General features: G+C 49.4%; 1 protein-coding gene across 2 annotated transcripts in view; it reads right to left on the minus strand.

The window, feature by feature from the left end:
- The window catches only part of THOC1 (THO complex subunit 1), a 334,223-nt gene that overhangs the window by 50,529 nt on the left and 270,663 nt on the right, over positions 1-13,031 (minus strand). For both annotated transcript variants that reach the window (XM_078687449.1, XM_078687448.1), the window contains exon 19: positions 4,235-4,382. In XM_078687449.1, the coding sequence (XP_078543575.1) occupies positions 4,235-4,382 (148 nt within the window). The remainder of the gene's footprint in view (positions 1-4,234; positions 4,383-13,031) is intronic.

Here is a 13,031-nt window from a genome sequence, read left to right on the forward strand (position 1 = left end):
TGCTTTGGTGTCAAGAACACCGTAGACGGTGACCAGACCTGCAACGCAGTGCAAGATGACAATTGCGGCGTCGACGATGTGTCCGCCGTTGCCGATGGAGCAGACGTCAATGGTTCCGTCGTCGACGGCATAGACGACGACGAAATAGGCTTCGTCGACTGAATGGGCTTCGTCGACGGAACGGGCTTCGTCGACGGAACGGGCTTCGTCGACGGAACGGGCTTCGTCGACGGAACGAGCTTCGTCGACGGGACGAGCTTCGTCGACGGGACGAGCTTCGTCGACGGGACGAGCTTCGTCGACGGTACAGGCTTCGTCGACGGAACGAGCTTAGTCGACGGTACGAGCTTAGTCGACGGTACGAGCTTCGTCGACGGTACAGGCTTCGTCGACGGTATAGACATCGTCGACGGTATAGACATCGTCGGCGGGACAGGCTTCGTCGATGGGATGGCAGTCGTCGACGGATTGGGCTTCGTCGACGGTAGGATCGTCGTCGACGGTACCATCTTGGTCGATGCCTTCGTCGAAGGTGGTAACTTCGTCGACGGAGAGGAGCTCGCCGACGAGCCCGTCGACGGTGTCTTCTTCGTCGACGGTACAGGCTTTGTCGACAGAACGAGCTTCGTCGACGGTATAGACATGTCTATACCGTCGACGGGACAGGCTTTGTCGATGGGATGGCAGTCGTCGACAGATTGGGCTTCGTCGACGGTAGGATCGTCGGCGAGGGTACCATCTTGGTCGATGCCTTCGTCGACGGTGGTAACTTCGTCGACGGAGCGGAGCTCGCCGACGAGCCCGTCGACGGTGTCTTCTTCTTCGTCGACGGTAGAGCCTTCAGAGGAGTCGACAACGAGGCGTCAACGATGGCCGTCGTCGACGAGAGAGGTCTAACAGATACATAGACCATAGTTGGTGAAGAGGCTGCCGTCGACATGATCATCTGGGGCTTGGGAGATGAGAATGTCACTGTCGACGTAGATGCAGCGTCGACGGAGGTCTTCGTCGATGAGACAGTAGATTGCGTCGTCGACGATAAAGAAACAGCCTGCGGTGAAACTTTGACAACTGTCTGAGGCAATCTTTAGGTGGACCGTTTTTGAGGTGCAGAAGAACCCTCCATGTCCTTGCCTGTGGGGATAGCCTTAGAAGTGGAAGGCTTGTCAGATCCCTTAAAAGGTTGATGTTTTTTAGCAACCTTAGCTCCAGGAGATGGCAATACCTCAGACGCAGGCCTCTTTCTAGACGCTGAAGTGGAACCAGAGGCAATACTGCCAACCTCAGAGACAGGATTATCAGAATCCTTAAGCTTTTGTAGCCACAAAAGCAACCGACACTCTCTATCTCTGAGAGTCTTCTGAGGAAAAGTTCTGCAGATCTTACAGTCCTTGACTTGGTGATCTGGGTACAGGCAATAAATACATTTTTTTGTGGGGGTCCTCTTTAAAAAGCCGGAGCTTACCACAAGAATCACAGGCTCTAAACAGAGATTTCTTTGAAGACATCCTTGAAGAAAAGATCCAAAAGGAAGAAAGAGAAGAAAACTGAGCAGAGCTCAGGGAGACTCCCTTTACACGACGTGCGGTAGAAAATCTGAGAGCCTGAGCCTCTGGGGAGAACCTTCTGGTGGGTGCGGGCGCCTGATTGGCTGTATTTTGGACTATACAAAATGACTAGGATAGTCATATGTGTGGAAGTTTTTTCTACTGTAGCTTTGGCTACTTTACTTCCTGGTTTGTTTTTATTGGTATTTACTATGTATTTATAGCATATTATTGCTTTTGTATGTACCGTGGGACTCCCACTCCGACGACGGGGAATGATTCAGGCATGTGAATCTATGAAAGACACCCCTAATACTGGAGAACAATGACTGCTCTGGTCGGAGGTGCTGTCACCTCCACCAAGCAGGATGGCTAAGTAATCAGCATATCAAGGCTGGAGGCTCTAAAGGCCTTTGCTGCCTTTGATATGCAACCCAATACTTCCCTAGACAGGGGAAATGCTCCTCTCAGGCTAGTGCCACCCCTAAGGTGGGCTTACCTGAAGTGAACATGACGTTTAGAATTCCACCATCTTAGTTTTGGCAGATTTAGGCTTTCGGGTCAGGGCTATGCCCACTTCCCACTGGAAGTGGTCACAGAAGTGTGTAGACACACTAAAGGTAAGTAGTCCATTGGCTACTACCTGTCACTCCCCTTAACACCCCTAAATTGAGTATTTAGACGGCACCCCTGACACCAAGAACTTAGATTCGGAAAATCAAGAAGAAAGGACAAAGAAGAGGTGCAAGAAAAGCAAGAACAGATGGACTGTGGACTTTTGGCACTAAACCCTGCCTGACTGCACCAAGTCTTGACAATATCGACCAGAGACTTGTCCTGCAGCTGACCAGCTTGCAAGAACGCTGGGAGAATGCCAGCCCTTCGCAAATTACCAGCAATCTCCATTAGAGTAGAGAAGCTACTCCCCTGCATTCCACAGGCACCGAAAAGCAAAGTCCGATTCAGTGACTTACCGCTCACAGGCCAGTCTAATTCTGCAGCCCACCACCCCACAAGTACCTGTTTTCCTGAAGGTCAGATCCATTTCCCCACCAAGTAAGAGGACGCCAGGACCAACTGAAGTCGCACAGAACCAATACTCGGGGTACCAGACTCCTTTCAACCAGACAGAGTCCAGTCTAGACTCCAATGACACAGGGCAGCCGTCGAGGGACGTCAGCACTGCAGAGACTCACTTCCAAAGTGGCCCAGTTGTTCTGATTTTTGCACCCCCAACCGGTGAGACTGAAGGCCACAAGGCCCTAGGACGCACAGAACCCAGTCTTTCACTATGTACTGAGTCCCCCAGTCTGAGTACCGACTGTGTTCCCTTTTTCACAGGACCCTTGTGATCAGAGTCCCCCACTGGGAGCACATAGACTTGTCTCAAAGAACTCCTCTGCAGCCTGTTTCCAGGTGGCCCCTTTCTTACCAGTGTAGCACGCACAGCTACCAATCCAACCAGCACCTCGGCAACAGGACGCCCCACGGCAGGTAATCAAACACGCTGGTGGTACTTTGGACCTCAGCCCCCTATAACTCTAACTCCCAAAGGATGTCCCCAGAAACTGACCGCAAACACCTCTAAGCTATCTATGCCTTTTCCCTCTATAGGAAAGCACTGTGCATAAAGGTGCATTTAAGTGACTATTTTACTTACTTACAACTTTCAATATTTAAAAAAAAAAAGACTTATTTGATAACGAAGTTCTTGGTATCAAAATGTATATACAAATATGACTTATTTTTCTAAATTGGTCTCAGATTTATTCTTTATTGTGTGTCTCATTTATTGCCTCTGTGAGTACAACAAATTCTTAGCACTACCCTCTGATATGCCTAACAGCTCGCCCACACTACCACAAAAGAGAGCTTTTGGGATATTATTTGTGCCTCAGTAAACCAACTGGGGTTTGCTTGGACTCTTTACACAGTGTACCTCGTTTTGGTCCACTATATAAAGAGCCAGCTTCCTACATAGTCGAAGTTCTGCATCGTAAGAATTATCACTGAAGTCATAAACAACCCCTTCCATGGAGTTGGGCTTTGGAACGTTTGACATTCTTGACTTTTCCATAAAAAAATTAAAATAGAGAGGACTCCTTTCACTCTATTTACAAAAGAAGTCTATCAAGTTACATTATTTCTTAACCTTTACACATTTGTAAGCTGTTTTTACACTTAATATGTTGTCGTTTTAAAATGAGGATGAACCCATTTAGTTGTCCAGAATAACATCTAATAGACTCTTTCAGAGTGCTGCTTCATCTTATGGAGAAATGGATTCTTGGCACCCTTCGTTATACTCTTTGCGCATCATATCTATGCTACAGTACTCTGGTTCTGCGCAGAGAGCGTGAGATCATTCAAGTGTTTAGGAGTTCAATAAAGATTCCTATGATGCAGAACTAGGACTACAAGTAAGTAACCTTTCTTTCATCACTTACCTTACATAAATCCAACACTAGCAAACCGTGCCAGGACCTTTCATGCATTTAAAAACTTGTATTACCCACCTAACATACAAGCATTGCTGTGTGACTACTAGACTAGTAATACACAGGAAATTGGATGAATACATATAGATGTCCTCATCAAGGAGTGTCTCCATCAATGACAGTTTTTAGGCCTACAATATGCGCAAGACATTTGATAGGTCAAACAAACACAAAGAAAACCATACTTACTGGTAACTCCTTGGCCAATTTTATGACCATATTTTCTAGATAGTCTGGTAAGCTCTTAAACTGCTGGTTGGTCGGCTGGAAGAAATGGGGACTTCGGCGGGCCAATAATCTTAATGCTCTCCATCCATAATTTGAGTTTTTCACCACCCTTTAAAACAAAATTTGTGTATTTATAATTTGCCCATTAACTGAAAAGGCAGCTAGTTCTAACTTTTTTTAAAAGTAGTCTGAATAGGCAACCATGAAAACCATGCGTCTCTGAACTCTGCTGTACATTCTGCCAAAGCAATCAAACGATTTGAAGAAAACATGGTGCTTTATTTTTAGACAACCTAATAAGTTCCTAGGCTGTTTAAACATTATGGGCCTATTCACAAAGGGAAACATGCACATGCATATTCACTTGTGTATATTTACTACTACACTGAAGTGTAACTTAACACCATTAGTGAAGAGTCACACCTAGGTGTGGACTTGAATCCCTCCACCCCTCACCCCCGAAAGCAATTTGTTGGGCACTCTTAAAACCGGATTCGTAAGAGCAAAGATACTACTAGTAACTTCACACACAAATGTGGAGATCGCCGCACTGTGGTGGGGATCTATGGATGAGAAACGACAAAAAAATATTAAATTGTATTATTCTTTGGAAAAAAAATCTAAAAAATTTTAATATATGAAATGTAAAATAATCTAAAATATGTACTAACAGAACTAACAAAATGTTACAGCACATTCACTCAGTGAATTAAATATTGAATTAATTAAATATATCAATTTAAATGTAATTAACATAACTTTCCAGAATGTGAAATGTAATTGTAAGAATAAAATAGCCTGACAATCTACTTGAGCTACTTACTATGTGGCCAACATTTTTCAGTTTGTTCACTCATTTGTAATGAATATGCTACTTACCAGTATGCATCTGTTCTTGGCATGTAGGGCTGCTAACATTCATATCTATAGCATAGATCGCCGCCTAGTATTGGGTCCTGATGATTGCACATTGTTGTCCTGGAAGAGTCTTCGAAGTATCACGAGATAGGTGGCTCTTCCCCTGGACTACAGTGCGCATGGGCATCGACTCCATCCCCAGATTGTTTTTAGCCATTGTGGCAAAGAAGGAGTTTAACAGTGTAAGCGATGGCCATGCAAGAGATTAAATGCAAGAAAAGTCTGCAGCCGCTACGGGCGCCGGGGAGGAGGGCGGGCGATATGAATGTTAGCAGCCCTACATGCCAAGAACAGATGCATACTGGTAAGTAGCATATTCAGTTTGAGGCATGTGGGCTGCTAAATTCATATCTATAGCATAGAATACATAGCAGTCCCTCCATTAACGGCGGCTGCCCGTGCCAGCTGCAGAAGTCTGAATAAGTGTTTTAAGAACAGCCTGTCCTACAGCTGCCTGCTGTTTGGAATGCACATCTACACAGTAATGTTTGGTAAACGTATGTGGTGTAGACCATGTGGCTGCCCTACAAATGTCTTCCAAAGGAATGTTACCTAGGAATGCCATGGAGGCCCCCAACTTGCGTGTGGAGTGTGCCTTGGGGGGGACCGTTAAAGTGCGCTTAGCCTTCCGATAGCAAATCTGAATACACTTAACGATCCACCTGGCTATTCCTGCTTTGGAAATGGGGTTGCCTTTATGCTGGGCTGCGAAGGCAACAAAGAGTTGCTGTGTCTTTCTAAAAGGTTGTGTTCTGTCAATATAGTACATTAGCGCTCTTTTGACATCAAGCGTATGGAGCATTCTTTCTGCTACCGTTTCTGGGTTTGGAAAGAATGGGGGCAGTTCGATGGTTTGATTGACATGAAACTGCGACACCACCTTCGTAAGAAACTTGGGGTTAGTGCGCAGCACCACCCTGTTTGAATGAATTTGTATAAATGGCTCTTGAATTGTGAGCGCCTGTAGCTCACTAACACGTCTTGGAGACGTGATGGCAATGAGAAAAGCCACTTTCCATGTTAGGAACTGAATCTCACATGAATGCAGAGGTTCAAACGGGGGACCCATCAATCTGGTGAGTACCACATTGAGGTTCCACACAGGAGCTGGCGGGGTCCTGGAAGGGATGACCCGCTTCAGCCCTTCCAGGAATGCTTTAATGGCAGGCACCCTGAAGACAGAGAGATGCTGCCTGTTTTGGAGATAAGCCGCTATGGCGGATAAGTGTATCCGAATGGAAGCGTATGCTAGATTGCATTTGTAAAGATGCAACAAATAGCAGATGATATTAGGAATGGACGCATCGAGCGGGTTGATAGCGTGCTCTGTACAGTAGATGACAAACCGCTTCCATTTCGCTGCATAGCAAACTCTGGTAGTGGGCTTTCTTGCCTCCCGGATGATGTCCATGCATTCAGGGGGCAAATCAAGGTAGCCAAACTCTAAGACCTCAGGAGCCAGATCGCCAGATTGAGCTGCTGCGGATCTGGATGCTGAATGTCGCCACGGTTCTGCGTCAAGAGCCGGGGTGTGAGGTGCAGTCTTTGATGCGGTACCACGGAGAGTTCGAGTCACGTGGTGTACCATGGTTGTCGCGCCCACGTTGGAGCAACCAGGATGAGCGTCAGCGAGTGTTGCTTTAGCTTTCTTGCCACCAGCGGAATGAGAGGCGCTGGGGGAAAAGCGTACGCAAATTTGCCTGACCAGTTCATCCATATCGCATTGCCCCGCGATAGTGGGTGAGGGAACCTGCCGGCAAAGCTTTGGCATTTTGCGTTTTCCTCCGTGGCAAACAGGTCTATCTCTGGATAACCCCACTGCTGGAAGTACGGGCAGAGAACTGATGGATGTAACTTCCACTCGTGCATCTGGTGGCTGTACCTGCTGAGCAGATCCGCCATCTGATTGTCCGTGCCCGGGAGGTGTTCCGCCATGAGGAAGATGTTCCTCTGAATGGCCCACTTCCACATGCTCTGAGCCAGATGAGACAACTGTGGAGAGTGCGTACCTCCCTGCTTTTGAATGTAGTACATGGCTGTCATGTTGTCCGTCCGGATCAACACGACTTTGTTGCACAGATGTACTTTGAAGGACTTGAGAGCCATGAAGATTGCCATCAGTTCCAAGCAGTTGATGTGCATCTTCTTTTGTTGCGTCGTCCATAGTCCCTGCACTGTGTAGTGGAGCACATGAGCCCCCCATCCCTGGAGAGATGCGTCCGTCGTCAGTGTAATCTGTGGCACAGGCTCTTGGAACGGTCGGCCCTTGCAAAGGTTGTGTGGATTCCACCAATGCAGAGAGCTGTATGCCCGACCCGTCACCAACACTAGGTCGTTCAACTGTGCTTGAGCCTGAGTCCACTGATGCGCTAAGCATTCTTGGACCAGACGCATATGCAACCTGGCGTGCGGGACTATGAAGATGCAGGAGGCCATCATGCCTATCAACTGCATGAACACTCTCGCTGGGAGTGAGTGTTGCAGTCTGAACCTCTGGATCAGCGACTGGATGTTGTCGATCCTTGCTGGGTTTGGCTGAGCTGTGGCAGCCAGAGTATTTATCGTCGCGCCCAAATACTGCCGCACATGGGCCGGCTGAAGGTGCGACTTCGGGTAGTTCAGTGAAAATCCTAGACTGTGAAGGAGGTGAATGGTGTGGGACATATCTGCAGCGCACTGCTGGGCTGACTTTGCCTGAACGAGCCAGTCGTCCAGATAAGGGTAGACATGTATACTCTGTCTCCGGAGGTGCGCCGCCACTGTCGCCAGACATTTCGTGAACACTCTGGGAGCAGTGGTCACTCCGAAGGGGAGTACCTTGAACTGGTAATGCCGGTTTTGGATGGTGAACCGGAGGTACTTTCTGTGGGATGGGTGGAGTGGTATGTGAAAGTAAGCATCCTTGAGGTCCAAGGTTGCGAGGAAGTCTCCCCGTTGTAACAAGGGAAGAACCTGCTGCAGTGTCAACATGTGGAAGTGTTCTGAAAGAATGTACTGGTTCAAAGGGCGTAGGTCTAGAATCGGTCTCAGTGAGCCGTCCTTCTTTGGGATTAAGAAGTACAGGGAATAAACCCCTGTGCCTTCTTCCTCCACTGGCACGAGCTCTATTGCGCCTTTTTGCAGCATCACCAGAACCTCCTGCTGCAATAAGTGCAAGTGCTCTGCTGACATAGGACGGTGTTTTGGGGGTATGTTTGGTGGAGTGGATGTCAGCTCCAAACAATAGCCGAACTGGATAAGTTTCCTGACCCACCTGTCTGTGGTGATGGACTTCCAGACTGGCAGGAACTGTTGGAGTCTCCCCCCCGACAGGCGTTGGATGGTCGGGGGGCAGTGACAGGGAGTCACTGTTTGTTGGTGGCAGAGGAACGGGAACTGTTGTTGCCTCTGCCTCGACCCTTGGCATTGTTTCCTCTGTATCCACCTCTGCCCTGCTTGCTGTAGGAGGATTGCGCACCACTTTTATTGAATGGCGTCTGCTGCGACATGTGCCCTCTGCTAACACCTCGATTGCCTGAGCGACGAAAAGTGTTCCCTCTAAATTGTTGTGACTGGAGAGCTCCCATGGACTTGGCAGTCTCTGTATCTTTTTTGATCTTCTCCAGGGTGGTGTCCACCTCTGGACCAAATAACCTGTCTGGATTAACGGGCTGGTTGAGGATAGTAGTCTGTATCTCTGGCTTGAATCCCGAGATGCGGAGCCATGCCTGACGCCTCAACATTACACTAGTGTTGATTGCTCTCGCTGCTGTGTCCGCAACATCCAGCGCACACTTTATAGCAGCGTTGGAGATGAGCTTCCCCTCCTGGATAAGCATTTCAGCTCCCTCTTTAAACTGGTCTAGAAGGTGTTGTAACAGCTGCTCTAGGGTGTCATAGTGTGCCCTTTCGTATCTGGCCAACAGAGTCTGCGTGTTTGAGATGCGCCAGATGTTGGCCGCCTGAGCTGCTACCCTCTTCCCAGATGCCTCCAGCACTTTTGACTCTTTGTCTGGGGGAGGAGCTTCACCCGTGGTTTGGGAGTTTGCCCTCTTGCGGGCATTAGAGACCACCAAAGAGTCCAAAGGCAACTGGCCCCTTATGTAGGTCGGGTCGCCAGGTGCCGGTCTGTATTTCTTCCCAATTCTTGGGTTGACAACCCTTGATCTCGTGGGTTCCTTGAAAATGTCTCCCGCATGCTTAAGGACCCCTTTCAACATTGGGAGAGTCTTGACAGTTTTTTCAGCAGTAGAGAAAGTGTCAAAAAGGAAGTCCACCTCCACGGGGTCAGCATGCATTTTCACTTTATGGTTTGTAGCTGCCCTTTCAATCAAGGCATTAAATGCCGCAGAATCTTCAGTGGGAGACGGCTTGACGTTATAAACCTGAGGATCCTGGACCGTCTGCTGGTCCCCTTGATCACCTGTGTCCATCCATGAGTCCTGCTGCTCATCAGGCTCTGTATGTGCAGGAAAATTGTACTCCTCATCCTGCTCCCCTTCATCCCCATCAGAGTATGTGGGCGAAGGTGTTGCACTCCTCCTAGGCTGTGGAAGAATCTGCTCAACCAGTACTGGTGTTTCTGGTGAAGGCTTCTTTCGTTTCAGAGGAATTGTAAACGACTCTAAAGGCTGTGAAGTTATTTTCCTCTTGTATAGCGTGAGTGTCCCGGTGTCGGCATCGATGAAATGCTCCGACCGTTCAACTAAAGGATGTCGATGACCCAAAGTCCCAGCCGGGTGAGTCGACTTCGACACAGTGTCCTTGGGCACCGACCACGGTGCAAAGGCCTTCGGCGCCACCTTTGGCGGTAACGTGTAGAGGATCGGTGCCGAGGTGGTTTTCGGTGGGTCCGCCGGCTTCGGTGCGGAAGGAGTCTTCGGTTCCGATGCCAAAGCCTTGTCCTTAAGGCGCTTGAGGGAGTCCGAGACCTGCTTCGTAAAGGAAGCGGACGGTTTTGTCGACCCGACCGATGTCCTTGGTCCGCCCCTAGGGGAAGACCCAAGCGTGGATGACTTGTGTTTGTCTGGTCGAGGCGCAGGAGCACCCTTGACCGGTGCGCTTCGATCACTGTCCACGGCCGCAGACGTCGATGCCGACGGCTTCGGATCGACAGGTTTTCCTTTAGGTGTCACGACCCCAGACCTTGGCTCTGCGCCCTTCACTGACTTTGCCTCGACGGGCCCCTTGGTCTTCGGCGCGACAGACTTTCCCGATGTAGGCTCGACAGCCTTCTTGGATGTCGGCTTGTCCGCCTTGGTTGACACCGGCTCGACGGCCTTCTTTGAGCTTGTCTCCTTGACCACCTTCGGCACCTTCGGCACCTTTGCCTGGTCGACAGCTTTCATCGGCTTGGAGGCCCCCGAAGACGACGGCGTCGATGGCGGAGCAGACGTCTTCGGTTTCGATGGCGTTTCGGCCATCTTTGTTTTCATCGATACCGAGGGTTTCAGTTTCGGTTTCGATTTCGATTTCAATAATGGCGGCTCCGCGGAGGTCTCCGTAGCCGGGCCGGAAGGCGGGGCCGTGGATTGAGGTGCAAGGTCTTGGGTAAGGCCGTGTGGCGATCCCGTGACCTGAGCCTTTGTAAGAGTACGAACGGGGCATAGCTCTTCCTCCGAGCTATCTTCCATGGCCCCATATGCTTCTTCGTCGTCCCCTACCTTCTCGACGATTTCCTCAATGTCTTGACTGTGGTCGTCCGCTCCGTAGTCAGACTCGACCTCCACCGGTGTCGGTGAAATCTGCAGGTGACGCACTTGCTCGTCTGCCTCTGGGTCGTCAAAGATGTCCACCGGTGCCGGAGCCGATCGCTGGGCCTCTAGCCGCGCCACGCGCCGAAGCTTGATCATCTTCTTCGATCGAAATCTGGAACAGGCCATACAGTTGGCCTCGTCGTGGTCCGGCGACAGGCACTTGTTGCACACAGGATGGACGTCAATGTGTGGGTACTTGGATCCACACACGGGACATTTCTTAAACGGACTCCGTTCCATGCCGTCGAAGTCTTGCTGCGTCAACCAGGCCCCGATCACCGAAGAGTCACATGACCCCCCGGATATCCGACTCCACGAGCTGGAAGATATACGGGACCGAACGCGAACAATACCGACGGTGCCAAGAAGGCCTTTTGGCCTTTAAAAACTTCTATCACGATTCCGAACAGGAGACGTCGAAATCACATCCGAACCCAATGGGGGAAAAAAACAATCTGGGGATGGAGTCGATGACCATGCGCACTGTAGTCCAGGGGAGGAGCCACCTATCTCGTGATACTTCGAAGACTCTTCCAGGACAACAATGTGCAATCATCCGGACCCAACACTAGGCGGCGATCTATGCTATAGATATGAATTTAGCAGCCCACATGCCTCGAACCATTACTTTATTGCTCATACCCCGTCAGGCACAGTTTTCTCATCAATAATTTCATTGCAAATGTTGCAGGGATATTATCAATGATGACATGGAAGATGTCATTAGTGATGTAATATGTGGAGTAATTAGCAATGCATGACGAGGGTGCAGTTATAGTTACCTTAGGGCACAAGTTATAGTTATTTGAGATAACTAACTATAACTGGTGAATTTCTGTGTTTTTTAGATATTAAAGTCCAAGTTACTCACCTTCGGAAACAACATCTGGCAGAGATGATTCTAGCCGCAGATTCCTTGACGTAGAATTATCCCCAGGCGTGAGACTGGTCCCGGAAAACTTTCTTGCCCACGCAACTTCGCCTCGACGTCCTCCGCGGGGGTGACGTCAGCAAGGTCACATAAGCCCCACCCTGGCGCACTGACGTCAGTTTGCTTCGGAGAACTTTTCCGCGCCACAACGTGGAGCCATCACAACAAAACTGAAGAGAGCATGGGAACAGCGTGCGAAAGAACCAGAGAGACACGGAGAGAAACAAAAAGCGAAAAACACCACCAGATGGCGCCAAGACTCCACGAAAGAAGCAGAGCACCACCGAGAGACACAACTTGTGCAATCCAAGGTAAAATCACCAGGCAGCAGAAAGGCACCAAAAAGTCATGGCAGTGGAGCCATAGCAAGAAACACGCAAAGCGCCACTCCGTGGAGCCACCTTGCAAGCCAAGTTGAGAGCCATTCCTGGAGGCACAAGCATGTGAAAGCGCCGTGACAGAAAAAGGAGAGAGAGAGAGTCCGCATCTACAACCACAAGGGTAAGGGCCCCAGCCCGGAAGAGAGGAGCAGCAGCCATCCAACCCCAGACTACACTGCCAAGAATGGCTATACCTCCTTGTAGGAAGGTAGATCCCTGACTATGGTTGCCCCAACTTTTTGCCTGGTGTTTTGCTGGTTTTCTGACTTAGTTGACCTGGGGCCCTGCTATTCAGGACCCCAGGCCTACTGCTCTCTCTGTAAAATGGATTCCATGTACCTTAGGTACATATCTAAATTGGATACTGAGTCACCTTATCAGTCCCTGTACAGTGTACCTTAGGTACCCAGGGCATAGGTGTACCCAGGGCCTACCAGGGGCTGCAGCATGTATTATGCCACCCCTGGCTGGCCATCCAAATCTGACACAACTGGCTGCTTGACAGCTGGGGCAAGGTGGTGTAATCACCCTTTGCTTTAGATATAGTATACCTATATCTAACCCTAAAAATGGACACACAGATCTCCTATCAGTCACTCCTATGGCAGGCCTTAACAATCCTGAAGGCAGAGTGCTTGGAATCGTGTGAGATGGTGCTCTGGCATGAGCTGAGCCTGTCTGCGGCTTTCGGGATCCATCCCTTAGCCGTTTCCATGATATCGCATACCATATTCTCTTAAGTGCATTATAATCCTCGCGGTTATATGCCAACTCTGGTATCGCTTTATCAAAAC

The sequence above is a fragment of the Lissotriton helveticus genome, chromosome 4_1 (genome assembly GCF_964261635.1).
Source record: "Lissotriton helveticus chromosome 4_1, aLisHel1.1, whole genome shotgun sequence".
In the NCBI taxonomy this organism is placed as follows: Eukaryota; Metazoa; Chordata; class Amphibia; order Caudata; family Salamandridae; genus Lissotriton; species Lissotriton helveticus.